The 19,478-nt window shown below is 43.8% G+C and overlaps 1 protein-coding gene across 4 annotated transcripts in view; it reads left to right on the top strand.

Moving 5' to 3' along the window:
- The window catches only part of tncb (tenascin Cb), a 43,673-nt gene that overhangs the window by 11,692 nt on the left and 12,503 nt on the right, over positions 1-19,478 (top strand). For 3 of the 4 annotated variants that reach the window (XM_028577979.1, XM_028577980.1, XM_028577978.1), the window contains exons 3-11: positions 809-2,032; positions 3,153-3,416; positions 3,501-3,616; positions 4,142-4,295; positions 8,378-8,647; positions 10,266-10,451; positions 12,533-12,622; positions 13,121-13,384; positions 18,195-18,470. In XM_028577979.1, coding sequence (XP_028433780.1) covers positions 809-2,032; positions 3,153-3,416; positions 3,501-3,616; positions 4,142-4,295; positions 8,378-8,647; positions 10,266-10,451; positions 12,533-12,622; positions 13,121-13,384; positions 18,195-18,470 — 2,844 coding nt within the window. The remainder of the gene's footprint in view (positions 1-808; positions 2,033-3,152; positions 3,417-3,500; positions 3,617-4,141; positions 4,296-8,377; positions 8,648-10,265; positions 10,452-12,532; positions 12,623-13,120; positions 13,385-18,194; positions 18,471-19,478) is intronic. The other variant, XM_028577981.1, reaches the window with a different exon arrangement.

The following is a 19,478-nucleotide window of genomic DNA, read 5'->3' as shown; positions in this document are numbered from 1 at the left end:
GGTCTACATACCTTATACTGTATTTCTTCTGTGTTCTGTGTTTCTAACTATGTATGATGTCAACTCAAGTAAAATCTATTTCTAAAGTGCTTCCAGCAAATTGTGTTTGAGAGCAGAAAGGTCATTAATATAGATTTAAAATAAGAAATGCAGCACACAATTTCAAAAGCTGAAATTTTTTTCTAAACAAAAACCTAAGCATAGGCTTTAACATGATTAGCATCCCACTTCTAAAGCATGCATAAATACATAGATTTGGAGTTGTGAGCATAGACCTTTTTGAAAATTCTCTGTTTCTGCATTCCAACATTGACCAGCAAACATTTTAATGCAAACAACAACCAGATTTCCATGTTCCTTTTCAAGATGTCTAAGTTAGCTTTTTGATTGTCTTCTGTCATGACTTGAATTGTCAATGCAAAGGTTCTTAGCAGCGGACTGACAGTTATGTGTTGTCAGAGCATCCTTGCATGCATTTGAAAACATTCAATCTATTAAAAACATTTCAAGTCTCTGTAAATACATCTTCAGTTTGTTAAAATGGACTGAAACCAATGGTCACCTGGACGTTAGAATGCAATCAAAAACCTATGTTATATTTCTGAAAAATGGTGGTATATCAACATACATAGACAATATATATGGAATGCAGCTAGAGCCTCATATCCATTAAATGCTATGTATTAATAATAGGACAAGTTGCCTTATACAGTAGCGGCTGGGGTTAGAGGATGCATTGCACATGTTTTACTGAACAATTTGAATCACATAGCTTTACAATACTTCCTTTTCCTTTTTTGCCTTCCAGCAGGTGAAGTGTCCACAAAGCCCTACTGTAATGGGCATGGGAATTGGAGCACTGACACCTGCAGCTGCATATGTGAGCCTGGATGGAAGGGTCCCAACTGCACCGAACCTGAGTGCCCCAACGACTGCCAGGACCAGGGCCGCTGTGTGGATGGCAAATGTGAGTGCTTTGAGGGCTTTGGTGGGGACGACTGTGGTATAGAGCTCTGCCTGCTGGACTGCGGTGACTATGGCCACTGTGTAGATGGGTCCTGTCTCTGTGAAGAGGGCTTCATTGGTCAGGACTGCACCCAGACCAACTGCCTCAACAACTGCCTGGGCCGTGGACGCTGCGAAGATGATGAGTGCGTTTGCGATGAGCCGTGGACGGGCTTCGACTGCTCCGAACTCATCTGTCCAAACGACTGCTATGACCGTGGACGCTGCATCAACGGCACCTGCTACTGTGAACAGGGCTACACTGGAGAAGACTGCAGTGAGCTCACTTGTCCAGGCAACTGTAACAACCGTGGCACGTGTGTGAATGGCCAGTGTGTGTGTCAGACCGGCTACATTGGAGAGGATTGCTCGAAGCTCACCTGTCCCCAGAACTGTAACGAGAGAGGCCATTGCTTTAATGGGAAGTGCATCTGTGATCCAGGATTTGAGGGTGAAGATTGCTCTATCCTCTCATGCCCTGAGAACTGCAGCAACAGGGGCCAGTGCATTAACGGAGAATGTGTATGTGACATAGGATACCAGGGCGAAGACTGTAGCGAGCTCTCCTGCCTTAACAATTGCCAAGACCGTGGCCGCTGCGTTAACGGACAGTGCGTGTGTAACAAAGGTTATGCTGGGGAGGACTGCAGCATCAAGACCTGTCCAAAAGACTGCATGGGACGAGGAGATTGCGTGGATGGCAAGTGCGTGTGCTTTGTCGGCTTCACTGGGAAAGACTGCGGCCAGCTGACCTGCCCCAATGACTGCCTGGACCGTGGTCACTGTGTGAACGGACAATGTGTTTGTCACAAGGGTTTCACTGGTGAGGACTGCAGTGAGAAGACATGTCCCAAGAACTGTCTTGATAGAGGTTACTGCGTTGATGGCAACTGCATGTGTTATGAAGGTTTCACTGGGCCCGACTGCTCAATGCTGACCTGCCCAGAAGACTGCCAAAACCAGGGGCACTGTGAGAACGGAGTGTGTGTTTGCAACGAGGGCTTCATTGGGGAGGACTGCTCTGGGGGTAAGATAGACCATGCATTCATACTGTACAGCTTTCCACAAGTTCATTGTGCTATTTAGACCACACAGTCCACAGTCTACTTTATTATACTAGCAGTGGGTGCCGCAAAAGTCAGATACATTTTTTATTCTACAAATGAATCCTTTCTTTTGGCCAATTGGGGTCACAACATTACAACAAGCTTAAAATGGCATGTGCTTGACATATTCTCACCCTTTAAAGTTAATATAACTGATGTGTTGGCAAAATACTACCTGTTTACACATCCACCAAACATGGAGCAACATTGTCAGGAGACTAATTGGAGTCTAGCGCCTGGTGATCTCAATGTACCAGTCCAATATTCTTTCTCGGTTTTAGCTCTTTTTTTGGTCTCGACCAACTCCTGAGGGAAATATATCAGCCTCTTTAGAATAAAATAGAATAAACTTCATGGTTCAGCCAAGGCAGGACAATTGTCTTTTATCTTACCAAGGAAAATATCAACATAACACACAAAAACATCACACATTAATAGAACAAAGATCTTTTAATTGTACAACAGACATGGCATTCATAACCATGTTGTACAGCCTACACCTTCATATTTTACTTCACTGTAGTTTAATTGCATTTTGGGATAAAAGAACCCTTGTAGATCTCTTTCTTGGGCCAGGTTTATTCATCGCCCTGAGGGGTGGAGGGGATGTGTTCAGCTGCTAAATGCTCCACTATGTTCTCCAGCTGCTCTCCAACTGTGTCTGTCTGCTGTTTGCTGCTGGCAGGTAGTGTACAGTCTCTTTTAAAGTTTTCTTTTTTGCTAAAAACGGCTGCCTGCTGCGGCTACAACAGGGTTTGTGAGAGTGGTAGGAGTGAACAAAAACATTGTAACAATTAGCTAAAAGAGGCAAAAACAACATTCTGTAGAGCTGAGGGTCACTGCAGGATTCTCTGTTGGTCTGTGACTATGAGCGACTACTTTCGAATTACACAGAGCGGCTCATGTCAAAATATTGATTAGTGCAGCATATAACTCCAAAACATTCACACTGCTTGAAATTATACACAGACATAGACAGACAGACATTTTCCAAACAGTTAACAACCCTACAGATCAGTGATTTCCAGTGTCTCTCCAAAGTCTCACCTCCCAAGGACCTGACAGTGGTGGAGGTCACCCCAGAGACGGTGGACGTGTCCTGGGAGAATGAGATGCGTGTGACCGAGTACCTGATCACCTACGTGCCAACGGCCCCTGGAGGTCTGGAGATGGACATGCGGGTGCCTGGGGACCAGAAGACGACTACTATTCGGGAGCTTGAGCCTGGCGTGGAGTACCTGATCAGCGTCTTTGCTGTGCTCAACAACAAGAGGAGTCTTCCTGTCAGTGCTCGTGTGGCTACACGTATGTCAATCTCATCTGTGGCACAACATGCAGTGTATAAATCTAGATGAAATGTAGTTAAGAGTTTTGTTCTATGCCTCCCAGATCTGCCCGAGCCTGAGGGACTTAAGTTCAAGTCCGTGCGGGAGACGTCAGTGGAGGTGCAGTGGGACCCGTTAGACATTTCTTTCGATGGCTGGAACCTCATCTTCAGAAACACAGTGAGTCTGCTACCCAATATGTTAAAGGACCTTCTGTATTCTAGGAGGTGGTTGAACTCTAGATCCTACTTTACCACAGCCTCTATCATTATGCACATTTTCCTCTGGTAGAAACCATATACGAACCACTGCAGACCCCAACTTCAAATTCAGTAATTGCCTAAAGTGCATACATGAGGATCATGATGGGTATCCTGTGGAATATGGAGCCGAGCCAGAATGCAAAAACTCAGCAGTTAAAACTGTTAGTATTTCCTGACAGCTCCGATGACCAAAGAGCACAGAGACAACGTTACTTATTTCCTTTTTTGAGTGCTCATAGAAACTTTCCCAAGCAGAACTACTGGGATCGACTCAAAGCCACACTCTATTAAACTGAGTCCCCTGTCAACTCTTGAGTCCAAACGCCACCCAGAGCGCCATTATGTATGATTTGGGTTTTTTTCCTCCCACTCCACACATTATGCCAGGACTAGTCTTTGTAGTGGTTGATGACTTTTTTTTTTTTTTTTTTGGTGCTGGCAGAAAGAGGAAGATGGTGAGATTCTCAACTCCCTCGGCCGTCCAGAGACCACCTTTGAGCAGTCGGGCCTGGGCCCCGGCCAGGAGTACGAGGTCAAGCTGGAGGTGGTGAAGAACAACAAGCGTGGACCGCCTGCCTCCCAGAACGTCATCACAAGTGAGTGTACACATTCACACTGGCTTATCAGTCCTTTGTTTTAGACTTACTGGAATGCTTTCATAGTTTCATTCCAGCAGGAGGTACTTGGTATGCCATGGCTTCTCTAACCTACTATCAGGCCTTCATTCATGAAAAGGAGATTGGCATCACATAAGAAATACATTACTGTATATTTGTATGGCTGAATGTTATTCTCTTCTATTCTTTACTCCCATATTAGTGGTTTTTCATCCACCTGTGAAATTTTGAGTTTGCGCAGTAAAACAGTGGGAAACGAAGGAAATTCAATAAGTTGAAAAATCACAAGTTTTTGTACTTGGCTTATATCGAAAAATGTATGTATATATAAAAAAAAAAAAAAAAAAACATGCAACAAGATGGCGAAGGCCAAAATGCAAACTCAAGGCTTCAAAAGTCAGTCCACAAACCAATGGACCATGGTTGATGTCACTGCTGCTACGTCCATTATTTTTATAGTCTATGTTTGCAATGCAAGCCTAACCAGATGTGATAATGTAAAAAATAAAACATGTCTTTAAACTGTTAATGAATGAACCCAATATGAGATTTATGCACATGGTAGCTTTACTTAAAGATGTGAAATATGAAAGCAAATGTATCGTACTCTAATGAAACCACATTATAACCACTTTAGAGACATCAGCTATCACATAAAAAAATCTAATATTTATTAAATTAAAAACGACTTCCTGTCCCTTGTAGTAGAGAGTTTACTTCTGTTATATGACATAGTTTGTAGGGGAAATCTTCAGGACACTGTGAATTAATATCAGTGCTGATGCATTTGCCCTTCATGACACTTATAACACAGAAACATTCATAGAGTGGGTTGATAAAGACATGTACAGGCTACATCAAATACTTGTAATCTTAATTTCTTTGTATTAATCCTAACTGTTGTATTTAAAACACATTTGCAGGATAATACGCCTAAACTCTGACCCAGTGCTGCAGATTGCGGATCTTTGATTTACCAGAAATAGAGGTTATTGTGGAATAAATTGTCACTTAGAGCTGTCAAAGTAAAATACAAAAACAGGTTGTCGTAGGTTCATTGGGTTCTATATCTAGGTAATCCATCTTGCAGCCCCCAACAGAGTATTAAAAAAAGCCCGACATGTCAACCCCCCTGTGATCAGCTCATTAGATTTCATTGTATTGTTGCAATTTAGGGGGGTAGTAAAAACTGATATGGATTTCCAGTTCTATTGCCAATTTGTGAGCTATCTCCATTGTTTCATGAGGCTATAAAGCTCAGTGGCTTGTAACAGTCTGAGGAACTCAGAGCTGGGGATCAATATAAAAAGAGAACACAGGGTTACAGTACATTTGTGACTTCACCTGCCAGATCAACCACCAACCACCAGGCTATATTTAGCTCTTGTAGGTGTTGACTTGGGGGTGGGTTAAAACAGGGAATTTTGTATTTTCTTTAAAAGCAAGTCATAGTGGCTGTTACCCCTGGGAGACTTCTGTTTCAACAAAGCAGATTCAACAGGCGCAGCAATGTTCACCACATTCAGCACTGAGTGCAATAAATGACAGCTCCATCTAGCAGTGTGTCAGGCCACTTCTTTGCTTATTTATGGTGTGAAAATGGTCTGCGCGGTGCCAGGATAAACAGAAGTATGCATGGAAAGGCCATTAGAGGCCTATCATAAGCCTTGCATGTACACTCAGCAGTAAGAGCTGGGCTGGTAAATTACAGCGAGAGCACATTCAGGTGTTTTTTCTACAGTGTGATCGACAGTGGAACCAGAGAAAAGGAAGTGCATTGATAATGCCTGCTCTGTAGTTCAGCTCCCTTATTCTTAGAAGTAGCACACACTGTTCTTCGCTCTATATGGATTTAAATCAAAAATAATAAAACAATAAATAATAAATAAAACCTGGAAGATGAATGATTGAAAAAATGAAATAAACAAAACATAAACACAAAAATGTATAAATTAGTTTGCAACTAAGCAAAATGAAATGAAAAGCATTATCCATAACATACAATGCAGGATCCAGCATAGACATGCCTGGAAAGGAGTAGGAAGAAGTATACACTTATTTAATCCTACCCCTTTTTATTTTTTTTTCATCCGTAGGATTTCTTGTATTATAAATTTAATTATTAGTCTTTAATATTATTGTTAGATAGGTTGCATTTAGAAGCCCTCAGGGGTTTTCATCCCACCTATTATGTTATTGTGTATTTCTTTAGTTTTTATACGCACAAATAAAGAACTATAAATGAACAAAACAAAACATGGAAATTAGCTTCCGAGGTGCTGGTTGTGGGTTTTAATCCAGGCTAGCTGTTTCACTGTTTCCTGTCTTTGTGCTAAGCTAAGCTAACCACCTCCTGTCTTCAGCTTCAAATCGAACAGACCGATATGATATGGTTTGATTTAACTCTCAACAACAAAGAGAAAAAGTGTTTTTCCCAAAATGTCAAACCGTTGGCAGCATGTCTCCATGGAGGTGTCTCTCGTCCACCGTAGTGTTAGAACTACCTTCCAATTGTTGATGATTCGTCTTTTTCTGTTTACATGTTGATTTGGGGTAATAACGAGAAAGTTTTCTGATAGCAAGATGAAGTGAGATGGGAACAAGAAATGTGAAAAACCAAATCATTTCGTAATAGAAAGAAAAATGTCATAACATGAAAACTCTTGTAATAACGTGGAAAGGAAATCAATAAATATGAGATTCTGACATAAAAAATAAAAAGATAATCTTTTTTGTCATGGTGGCAGCAATAAGGTGCTGTAAAATGTGTCTGCCATTGTGTGTTTGTGAAAAAGGATTTGGACATTTTTTCCACATCGACATTGATGGATTTTGAACAAACTTCGTAATGCAAGAAAAAGTCAAAGGGGATGTTTATGTGTGCACTGGCGCACACACGTGTGTGTGTGTGTGTGTGTGTGTGTGTGTGTGCACGTGTCAGCACTACTTGGATTATGAGGTTCAGAGTTCTCCGTGTCACTCAGGCTCTCTTAATGTCTCCCATTACACCAGCTTGCGGGTGCGTATACTGTGGGATTTGCATGCTGAGGGGCTAATTGTGTGAAGCGAGTCGCTCCGGTCTCCCCTCCCCCTCCCCCTGCCCCTCCCACCCAACCCACCATGAGTGGGAGGCACCAGTCAGTCAAGCAGTCAGGCTCAGAGGGATGGCGGCCTCCCAGGAGAATGGTATCGTGACACCGGAACGACACACTCGCAGCCTCCACAGAAGACAAATCTGTGTTAAGCTCAAATGCAGATTCTTCACTTTATCAGCCCTGCGCAGAAGGTTGACTTTCCTAAAGTTGCTTACGTGTGACAAATCAATTTCAGCGCCCTTCATGGTGCAGGGATTTGATCTGTAAACAGGCTGAATAACCTCATAAATGCAAGCGGGCCGTCTCATTACAGCACCTGCAATGCTGAAATGACTGTATCCGTGCACATATCAGTCCTCCCCACACCAACCATCCATGTGTTTCCTGCAGTAGCTTCATGGTCTATGGTCAGGCTTCAATTAATCAATGGTTACAGCAAGGCTCCGGCACCCCAATATAACATGATGAACAATGTCTACTTCTGCTCAAACACACATTCTAGCTGGGAAGAAATCAAACTGAGACACAAGCAGACACACGTCTTTGCCTCTATAAATAATAAATGTTTATTCCCTTTCTCTTTCTTTTTAACAATGTAATATTACGATGAAGTTCATGTAAATGTGGGCTGAGAGTTAATGAAATATGATTAAATTAAATATGTGGAACTTAAAGGATTTCCCCTTAATAGGACACATGGGTATAAATACAAAGCTCCCCTGTCAAAGGACCTCAGACCTTCCCACAGTAAAGAGCCCTTTAAAGATCTCCTCCTGATGCGCTGTGGGAGACAAAATGTAATTGGATTCAGATGTATGTGTATGGCACCATATTATACAGAAGCAGTTCAGAGTGCTTTATGTGTAAAAGAAAACAGCAAATGAAAAGAGACATCCAAAAGTCCTGTTGTTGTGCATTATGTATGCCAAAGAACAACATTTCATCATCTGTGTACCCCCCCTCCAGTGATTGATGCCCCCAGCCAGGTGGACGTGCGTGACGTGACAGACACCACAGCGCTGGTGACCTGGTTCCAACCCGTGGCGGAGGTGGACGGGGTCAGTGTCTCCTACGGGCCCAGCTCCGACCCCGCTGATCGCAAGCTGGTGGAGCTGTCCTCCACTGACACCCAGTACCACCTGGGGGGCCTCACCCCCGACACCCAGTACGAGGTGTCGCTGTCGGCTCGGAGGGGAGAACGGACCAGCGCTCCCGTCTACGAGTCTTTCCTCACAGGTGAGGCTGAAATAACACTGTTATGTGTTTTCAGACCAAGATGGATTCCTGAACCTGCTACCTTCAGCTGTTCCCTGGGGGGTGGGGGGGTTGGACCACACAAACACTAATGGTTGAATGTTTATGAGGGAGGAGATCCTGCTGGGGTGTGTGCCTTTTCTGCCGACGGTTGGCTGTCGGGTTGGTGTGTCAGAGCATTAAAGTGCTCATATTCTGCTTTTTGGCTTTTCCCCTTTCCTTGGTGTTATTTATCTTTTTGTGCATGTTATAGGTTTACAAAGTGAAAAAGCCCGAAGTCCCCCCCAAAGGGACTTACCATCTCCAACAGAAAACACTGTTCACCAACTGCTCCAAACAGCTCTATTGTAGTCCAGCCTTTACTTCAGAGACAAATGTGGTCACTTTGGAACACACATTATAATGCTTGCCTAGCTGCTAGCATGGCACACCCTCATACTCTGCTTCTGACTGGCTAGTAGTCCTTACCTAGGTACTGTCAGGGCACACCCTCATACTCTGCTTCTGACTGGCTAGTAGTCCTTACCTAGGTACTGTCAGGGCACGCCCTCATACTCTGCTTCTGACTGGCTAGTAGTCCTTACCTAGGTACTGTCAGGGCACACCCTCATACTCTGCTTCTGACTGGCTAGTAGTCCTTACCTAGGTACTGTCAGGGGCACGCCCTCATACTCTGCTTCTGACTGGCTAGTAGTCCTTACCTAGGTACTGTCAGGGCACGCCCTCATACTCTGCTTCTGACTGGCTAGTAGTCCTTACCTAGGTACTGTCAGGGCACGCCCTCATACTCTGCTTCTGACTGGCTAGTAGTCCTTACCTAGGTACTGTCAGGGCACGCCCTCATACTCTGCTTCTGACTGGCTAGTAGTCCTTACCTAGGTACTGTCAGAGCACGCCCTCATACTATGCTTCTGACTGGCTAGTAGTCCTTACCTAGGTACTGTCAGGGCACGCCCTCATACTCTGCTTCTGACTGGCTAGTAGTCCTTACCTAGGTACTGTCAGGGCACGCCCTCATACTCTGCTTCTGACTGGCTAGTAGTCCTTACCTAGGTACTGTCAGGCACGCCCTCATACTCTGCTTCTGACTGGCTAGTAGTCCTTACCTAGGTACTGTCAGGGCACGCCCTCATACTCTGCTTCTGACTGGCTAGTAGTCCTTACCTAGGTACTGTCAGGGCACGCCCTCATACTATGCTTCTGACTGGCTAGTAGTCCTTACCTAGGTACTGTCAGGGCACGCCCTCATACTCTGCTTCTGACTAGATAGCAGTACTTACTGAGCATGTGTGACTCCCAACAAAGATGGAAAAGAAGTGAGATGTCTCACTCTGTAGCTAAAACCGAGAGCTCAACACACAGGGTGAAAAGAGGAGCTGCAGCAATGTGCAGTACAACAAAAATATGGTGTTTTTTGAAAATTAAGCCACATTAACCTATTCTGGTACAACCTCTAAATACAATTATGAACCTGAAAATGACCATAATATGAGCAATTTAAAGGGAACTGTTGAAGGGGTGGGCAACAATAGGAAATATAGTTTTTATTTTTTATTTATTTTTTGGTTACATCATTCTAAAGTCCCTTTCTGTGTTGAAGACCTGGACGCCCCCAGAGACCTGCAGACAGTGGAGCTGACTGACGAGAGCATCACTCTGGAATGGAAGAACAGCCAGGCTCCGGTGGACAACTACCGCATCAAGTACGGACCTCTGTCAGGGGGGGAGCACGGAGAGCTGCTCTTCACCCCGGGACCCAAGGACACCACCCGGGCCAAGATCACCGGTACTGGAGCCCAGACACACACACACACACACACACACACACACACACTTACATTTATGGTGTCTGTTTTTGTTAACCCTGTCAAGAAGGTTTAGCATTGAGATCGTAGTTAGTGATGGTGTTGTACTGGACTGCGTTATATTGAGAGGTGTTTCTAATATTTTGTCCCCCTCATGTATGAAAACTAAAAAGGTTAGTAGTAGAATATAATGTCCAATAGCTCCTTTAACTTTCAGCTCAGTAAACATGTCATTGAAGAGAGATCTATGGTGTTGTACAGGTGTACCTAATAAAGTGGCTGCCGAGTGTATACTGAGACAGATCACGTTTAAGTCCCACCCCCACCGGGGGGGAAACATCTCTCCGTTGACTTGTATTGTGTGAAGGTTTCCTCCTCTTTATTCCGTCTGCTAACAAACAACAGAAAAAGGCCTAAAAGCTGCTGTGTGCTGATATTTACGACCAACCATGTAAAGAACCCAGAACTGCCAACTCAAATATGTCTGACGTTACGTGTGTTAGCCTAACTTTTTGACATATAGTTAGCCTAAAACTTTGCATATTTGACTTGGTAACAAAATACTTGCTGCCAAAGTAACGTTGGCCATATCGTTAGCTTAGTGTCAGGATCCCACAGTCTTTCCATTCTTCCTGCTGATTCCTCACGTCTGTTTCCACTTTAGTCTTCATATAAGCTCAGTTTTTCAGCTGAAGTGTCTTTGGGCAGAACAGTGAACTCAGAGGAGCTCCTAATGCCTCTGAACCATTCAGCAGAACAACTGCTGGGTTGCCAGCTTGTGGCGATGCTAATGTCTATAATGCAGACTAAAGAACTGAATCTCTATTCAGATGACATTTTATATGATCTCATTACATTTCATTAGCATGAGACACAAAGGCAGTGGCAGTGGGCAGACATGTTCTAGAGTTCAGGGGTTGGACCAGTTTGATTTGTTTATGATATTTCTGATGGCATCTACTGTAAAAAGTCCTGCGCGTTGAAAGAATATTCACTGTTCTCATTCCTGTGTCTGCTGTTAGCCCATTACCACTTTGCCTCTAAATAACCCAGTTGAAAAGCCTCATGGAAAACAAATGATTTGTTTATGTTCCTAAACAAGTGTTTGTGGTGCTCCCTGTTTATTGGTCAATGTTATATTTAGCCTGCTCATTTCAGATGAAATGGGTGAAATGTTTGCCTGCATACAAAAGGCTCACTTTATTAGAAAAGCACCCAGGGGGGTTTGGCATTCAGACTTTAAATGGAATAACACTGCCGCTTGTTTCACTGTGAGATCTTGCTCAAACAAGAGAAGCGGGTGCGTTTTCATCTGTCTGCACCGCTGACAGTAGAAAGCCATGCTTTGAGGTGGATGTGTTTGTTTCTGCACTGTGTGCTGCAGCATGGCAGGATTAGACACCATGAGAAACAAAAAAAGCTTCCAAAAAGGGGCTAATAGTGTCTTTGTCTGGCCCAATTCTTTGTCCTTGGGAGGCCCATCCCATGGAAATAAAGCACTGTGTCCATTCAGCCGACGTCCCACTCCGCTCCACACACACCTCGGCCTCTCACTTCTTTCACACAGTTATTATCTGTAATTGCCTTCACGCTCGTGATTTTATTGGTAATGAGTTTCCTGGCCATTAGGTGTAATTTCATGCTGCAAGACTGTGTGCGATGACCTCTGTGGGAGTTAATAAAGGAATAAGGGGCGATCAGGCCGAGAGGGGACTTAATTGTAGGGACCAAAGGGCCTCCAGAGCCCGCTGTATCATAGCAAGTAGTGTTTCTGCTCTGCGACAAGGGCCGTATAGATCCATCAATGCAAATACAACACTGATGTGAGCACAGGCTTACCGTGAAATGCAATTAGGCTGCAATCTATTGTTCAACCAAGCCACATGAGAGCGTTTTGTGTTTGCCATAGGCACTGGAGCCATTAGCCAAAACAGCTGGCCACTTGACTACAGAGCCTCCCCAATCGTTCATTTGGTGACACCTCAGTGGATTTGTACAAACAAAACATGACATTGCTTTTAATTTGTGGATCCCAGTGCTTTGACTTTGCCCTTTTGTGCAGGCCTGAGACCGGGCACCGAGTATGGGATGGGTGTGACGGCAGTGACAGATGAGCGGGAGAGTCTGCCGACGACCACCAACGCAGTGACTGGTAACATGCTTTCACTTCTGTTCTTCTTTTTTCTCTTGTCTTTCAATATTATATGCTAATGATAATTATTATTTCATTTTCCTTCAGTTTATTGTGTGCTCATGTTTGTTCAGACAGTATGTCATTCTCGCAACCGTTTGTGTTGATTGTGTACTGTAGTTGTGCACACGTTAGCTGTCTGTGTTTGTGTTTATCAGTTTATGAAGTAAATTCATAAAGCTCATAAAACTCACACAAATTTTTTGCTCAAGCTGAATAATTCTAAACTGGAGCGGACGCATCTTTGTGTAAGTTTGTGCCACCTTGGGCAAATTTGCATCTTTCTAACTGCAATAATGCACATTGTGCCTGAAAATACAGTCACACATCAAATCATCGCAGCAATGTACTTCATAAGACTCATCTGAACATAATGTCAAGTTTAGTCCTAGACCCATTGCTCTATAGTCTCAAATCTTAACACTTCCTGGACAACCTGTGCTCTGCCTCCTTGACCAGCCCTGGATTCTCCCAAAGACCTGCGTGTTGCAGAAGTGACGGAGACCACCATTATGCTGGAGTGGAAACGCCCGCTAGCCAAACTGGACTCCTTCAGACTGGTTTATGTGTCTGCTGACGGCCACCGAGCTGAGGAGGTGCTCCCAGGCAGCTCGGAGTCCCACACTCTTAGGGGCCTCACACCTGGCATGCTATACACCATCAGCATCATTGCAGAGAGGGGCCGCAGGACCAGTGCACCCAGCACCACCTCAGCACCAACAGGTCAGCACTGCCAGAAACACAGCTCCTGACTCCTGACTCAGCGCTAGTGGTTGACCTTACAGTGTCTGACATGTGTGGGAGGAAACAGTGGGAGGCAGGGGAGGTTTTTCTGACCCAGATGTCTGGAGGTTGATCTTTGGCAGTTATTCCAACGTGAATATGCTGACATTTCAGATACTTTTTACTCTGTATCATTACCCAGACACCATTTCTAACAATGGCTACTTTTGTGCACAATTTTAAAGAATTGATTAATCCCAACTAAAAAACACATATTTTCACATGCACCTCAAGTGGTAGCCCCACAGATAGTTTTGGCTTTCCAGAAACACTGTCCTGTAGCATGTCAGACCAAGAACAGTTAAACCAGTTGGTCTGGAACCTCTCACTTTATTTTCCATTTCCAGGCAGCATTATCAACGGGTGTGACGTAGCACTGAGCGACCAGTGACCAGGTCTGCCAATCACAGCACAGTATTACCAGCCAATCACAGCACATTAGGGGGGAAGGACTCAGCACAAAGCAGGTGGACAGTACAGCTGCAGAGATGAGCTGGCCTCAGTTGGTAAATTAACCCTTTGCCAAATCCTGTCAGAAGTAAGACAAACACGTCTTTCTGGTCCATAAAAGCTCGAAGTGCAGCTGATTGTTCCGCCCAGTTTGCTCAGTACTGACCGGTTAGCGGCTTCATCAGCCGTGGCCATCTTGGTTGTTTTCGAAAACGCCTCATTGGCACTCTTCTGTAAGGTCTTCGCTCAAACATGACCCATTTTAGATAAATGGTTGTGATTGGGGCGTCTCAGGGCAGGCCGTTGGATTGACCGCATGCTGCACTAATGTCTTTAGTACAGTATATGGGACAAATGACTATGTACAATGGATAGGGTCACTCAGAGTGACGAACCCATTGAGAATGATCAGTTCCCCTCCCAGCTCTAGTTTAATAAATTGTTTCAGTTCTACAGCCCACACCTTTACTGTTTTGTTTCAGTCTCACTAGTCTCACAGCTAGTTTTTTTAGCGATAAACGATGATAAACCTAATTTTCTCTACCTGTCCAGCACCAAACAGCACACAGTCAGACAACAGTTAAAGAGCCAGCACAGAGCTAGCAGGAGAATAAATATTGGACTTAATGTTTGTCAGCTTTTCAGAAACTCCAAATGAATTCATGCTGCTTCCTGTCTGTTGGATCTGTTGGCTAACGCGTCGTATCAACTTTATACAGCTATCAAAAATCAAACATATGTGATGTTTGAGCTAGTATGGAATTCTGCCTCTCTCCATCTTAAGAGCAGTGAAAGGAACTGGTCTTTCCTTCCTCTAAGACATGGTCAGAGCCTGCACTCAGACAACACCACTCCTGTACCCTGGAGTCGCTTATCTCGGCCAAGCCTCTTCCACAACTCTTTGCAATCCTGACAGTCATGTCAAAATATCTCAAAATCTGGGCAGATAAAAACTAAATGCTCTGCATAGCCAAACACCACGAGGAAGAAAGGGAGCATTTTAGTATCCTTTGGCTGAGCTGACCTCTGAAAACCAAGCAGAGCCTTTGACTGAAGAAGTAGCTTTGCTGAGATATTTAGTATCCACAGACAGACAGAGGCTCCTCTGTTTCCATGAGCTTAGAGAATAACCATAGGTGCATTTTTTTGTCCTTCACTACTACAGCCAAACTGAGGCGATGAATTGAATTCATTGTTAGCGTCTCAATGTAAGTCCCCCAGGCTCATTTATATAGCATGTGGGATTATTTTTCTTTTTTCCATGTTTTTTTTAAAACCAAAACAAGAAAAGACAAATGAAGGGATCGTGGCATATTTCTGGTGCTGCGGTCAGGCTGCCTCCAAGCCAAACATTTCAAAAGTAAATCTTCCAGTTGTGCAACAAGTGCCCATTAAATGCACGGCCACGGGCAAAAATCGATATGGCATGAGGGAAAAGTTGGTGAGCTTCAGAATAACTCTCTTTTTTTGCATTTTTTTGGATTGCACGCTGCCAAGAACAACAGAATACAGACCTGTGTGTGTGTGTGTGTGTGTGTGTGGACATATGTGCAGCCCGCACAATGTTCATTCATGTGATAATTGTTGGCGTGAGCCCCGCTCCCCTCTGGTTCGTGCTATTTGACCACGATGAACTGCGGCTCTCTCAGATAAAAGGCCACATGCTGTTAAAACATTGTCTCCAAAATCAGCAGCCCTCTAATCCACAGCCCGGCCGATCTGCAGCCTTTATCGTCTCCAGACACGTAGCACAAACACTGATCGTACTCGCTTTACAGGAGGGAGTGAAGGAGAGGGGAGGGATTTGGGTTGTGCCTGCCAATCACAGAAAGAAGAGCTGTTAAGTGACCTGCTGAGAATCAATACCAAGCCAAAATGTGCTTCTAAACATTAAGATACAGAATGAAAAAAGGAAACAAACTGATGTAATTCAAATTCTGAAATCAAGAGACAAAAACCAGGATTATTGTAATGTACAGTAATCAGCTGACTGAAGAGTTGAGCTCGGGGAACAACAGACGTGGACATGATAACGGCTTCAGCAGTAGTCCTAACATCCAGTGCCCATATTTGTGCCAATGAAGAAATTGCACTAACATGCTTGACAGCTGTTGTACTTAAACTGCTATCAGCTGTGCAGAGAGTCTTTGATATGTTGTATGTTTGATCACCAGTGTCGGACGATTTATACATCTATTGCCATCATTTTTGGAATTATGTTGGGATGTCTTACTTCATAAAATGCATTGACAGCTGATTCTCTGCGGAGAAAAACAGAGAAGATAGAGCATGTAAAAAGCCAGATCATTGTCCTGCATGCCCTGACGTGATCTGTGCAGCACTGACTTCGCCTGGGTTAGAGAAGACAAACACATGTGTAGTGCTGTAATATGATATGAATGAGTGTGTATCAAATGGCAGATATCAGCATGAGAATGCAATATCTCAGGAGAACATTTGATATAGTCATTACACACATCTTCATCTGCATGTGAACTTGGGCTTTAAGGGTTGGTTTACTCAAAACTCTGAAATGAGCCTTGGTGGTGTCAAGCCACAGCTCAGTCAAATGGAGAAGGATCACATTTAGTTTGTGGCACTGAAAAATGCAAACAGCAGAGTCTCTTTCCAGAAACAGAAGACAGTCCCTTTACTCTGGATGATAGAACTTGCAGCTCTCTGTTTTTAGTGAAACTACATTCTACTGAAGAGAAAGTTTGTAGGAACATTTGTGACAATATGTTTCTGGAAAGAAAGGTTGCTGTTAACCATTTTTCCCCAAGTCATTTTGTAATGTCAGCACCACAAATGGTATTCCATTCACCTCCATTGTACTGGGGCAGAGGCCTCGGGCCAATAAAACCAGAACATATCAACACGGCTACATACCTCTGCTTAAGTGGTTTTGGAATCTGGGTTAACTGACCCTTTAAAGTTAGAGGGGGGGGGGCATTTCCTATTAAAAGGATATCGTGCCTTGATATAGGCATTGGAAGGCTAGCTAAAAGGAAATTTTGCTTAGAATGTCTCCCTTTACTTTCCCCAATATGTAGCTTAGAACTTCTTAAAATCCTTTTAGCCAAATAGTTTTTTGTCTTAAGGCTAAAGACCCTATTTAGCATTTATATGTAAAAAACATGAATTCATGGTTTATAACACAGTATAATGTAGTTGTTTTTAAGTCTTTATTAATTTACAGTATGTGCGAGCAAATATACTTTCTCATATGAAGACAATGTTTTCCTGTATTGTCTTTGATTATGTCTTTGCAGCAGCCTTCACTTATGGGTGTGCACAGGAGGTGACAAATACATATGCACTTATATGTGCTTACAACTACATGATAGCGTGTTATAAAGCATGTATCACATGTGTATATATTGTTTATAGTGTTGCTGTACAGCACTATGTCTTTTTACTGCAGCCGTGAACACAACGCTGACTCAAATCCTCCCCACACTATAGGGCCAGGAACTCATCAGACTATCACACAGTAAATGCACCTCATTCTCCATATGAACTCTTATAACCCCCCTCCCCCATCCCCCCATCACACTACTATTGTCTACACTCTGCCACACAGTGAGGAGAGGATAATGGCAGCCTTGATGTTTACCTGCACCATCTCTTTCCACTCTCCTCTCTGAACGATTGCACACCCCCCCTTGTGGGGCTCTGCATGCCCCCCATAACTTTGAAGTGGACGGTGTACTTCTGCCATACCGGTCGGGCTACACTGCATCTTCAAATGTTAATGGCTCATTCACAGCCATTAATGCAAACAAGCTGCATCAGCATGTCTGCCTGCTGCTTTCTATCTTTAAGTCTTCCCATTATATGGTAATACAGAGGAGATGGGTATAGGCAGCCACTGGTAATGAGGCTGGGTTTTCCCTCTGGCATTCCCTTATTTCCACTACAGACAAAGTGAAGGCCTTTTGTCTTGACAGCAAAATTAATTGATTGAAATACAAATGAGAGCTCTTCATCAATGTCTGACCCTTTTTTGCAGCTGATATTGTCAAGGTGGGCTCATCCACTGTCCTTGTTTGTTAGTACACTGCTGTCACCAAGAAATGGAACATAAGAATGTGTATCTTTGTGTGTTGTAACGTTAGACCGACATATGGAGCCAATTCTGGATTTTTGAACATTTAAAATCTGCTGTTTAAATCTAGTTTCAGTCTAAAACTGTCCAAGATTGGCTGTGACAAACCTGTGTTGGTCTAACCTTTTGTCCTCATTCTGTATGTCTGTCCCAGTCCTGTAACTCTATGTTGATGTGTTTGTCATCACCCAGAGGAGGAGAAGCCTGTGGTGACCAACGTCACCGTCAGCGACGTATCGTGGGACAGCTTCCTCCTGTCCTGGTCTGCTGACGACGGGGCATTGGAGGCCTTTCTGATCGAGGTTACCGATGCAGAGACGGGCGCTGAGTGGCAAAACCACACGGTGCCCGCCGATGCTCGCAGCCTGGCTATCTCTGGCCTCTCCTCCAGCACCTGGTACAGGGCCAGTCTGTACGGGGTGTTCAGGGGGGCCCTATTAGACCCAGTCTTTGCAGACACCATCACAGGTATCAACGCTGGGGCTTGCTCTTTTCTTTGCTTCCTTCTTCTTCTTCTGCCAACAGTGCATTAACCACTGTTTTTCCATGTGGACTTTCTAAGGAGCAGATACTTGCCGTTGTCAAAAGATGTTTGTCTATTCAATTCTGGTGTGGTTCTCTTTGACATTACATTGACTCTAATAGGTGTTACAGTTTGGTCGTACACTGTCAGACTTCAATTAGCGCTATCAATTTTCATGTCTTAATGACTCTGCCACTTTCATTGGCTATAACAGATATTAAATGATTTCAAGAATATTCTCGAAAAAGTGATGCAGCGAAATAACTGGAAGCAAAAGTATTAACTGAGCCATTTTTTAGTGATCCCAGAGATCTAAATTTGACAAATCTTTGTGCACTTGTAGGGATGGAGGCTGGTTTTGTCCATCTAACTCTAAAGACAATCTTCCAGCTTTTGTGGTGGAAGATATTCTTTACTGGGTTAACATCCATTCAGCCAATTTCACAATCCAAATCCCTTAACAACACTGCCTCATCAGCCATCCATCATGCACGTATCCCTTCCTTTGATGCAGGAAAATGGGCTAACACTCAACAACACAAAACCCATTCAGTCTATATGAGCCCAGCTGCAGATACGTATTTGACCCACCTTTAAGCTGTCAGTCTGCCTGTTGGGACGAGTCCAGCCTACAGCAGCACCTGGTCTGTCATGTGAACAGGCAGGAACTTATAAACAAGGTCAGAGTGCTGTGAAACTGGGGCACAACAGGTGCTCTAGTTCCCCACCCACCACACCAATCACAGTCATTACCCATGGTTAACATGCTGTGCATTACAGTATGTGCCTAAAGAGTGGGCTGTAAACAGTGAAACCAAATTCTGCTAATGACGCCTTGTAATGGCCTCTGAGCACCTTGACAAATAAAGCAAAACACCCTTACCGTCACCCTATAAAACTATTTAGATGTCAAAAATAAGCAGTTTTTTTTTTTTTATGTGTGCATCTATTCC

The sequence above is a fragment of the Perca flavescens genome, chromosome 5 (genome assembly GCF_004354835.1).
Source record: "Perca flavescens isolate YP-PL-M2 chromosome 5, PFLA_1.0, whole genome shotgun sequence".
Lineage (NCBI taxonomy): Eukaryota > Metazoa > Chordata > Actinopteri > Perciformes > Percidae > Perca > Perca flavescens.
The sequence above is the reverse complement of the archived record's forward strand: the minus strand, read 5'-3'. Positions and strand labels throughout refer to the sequence as shown.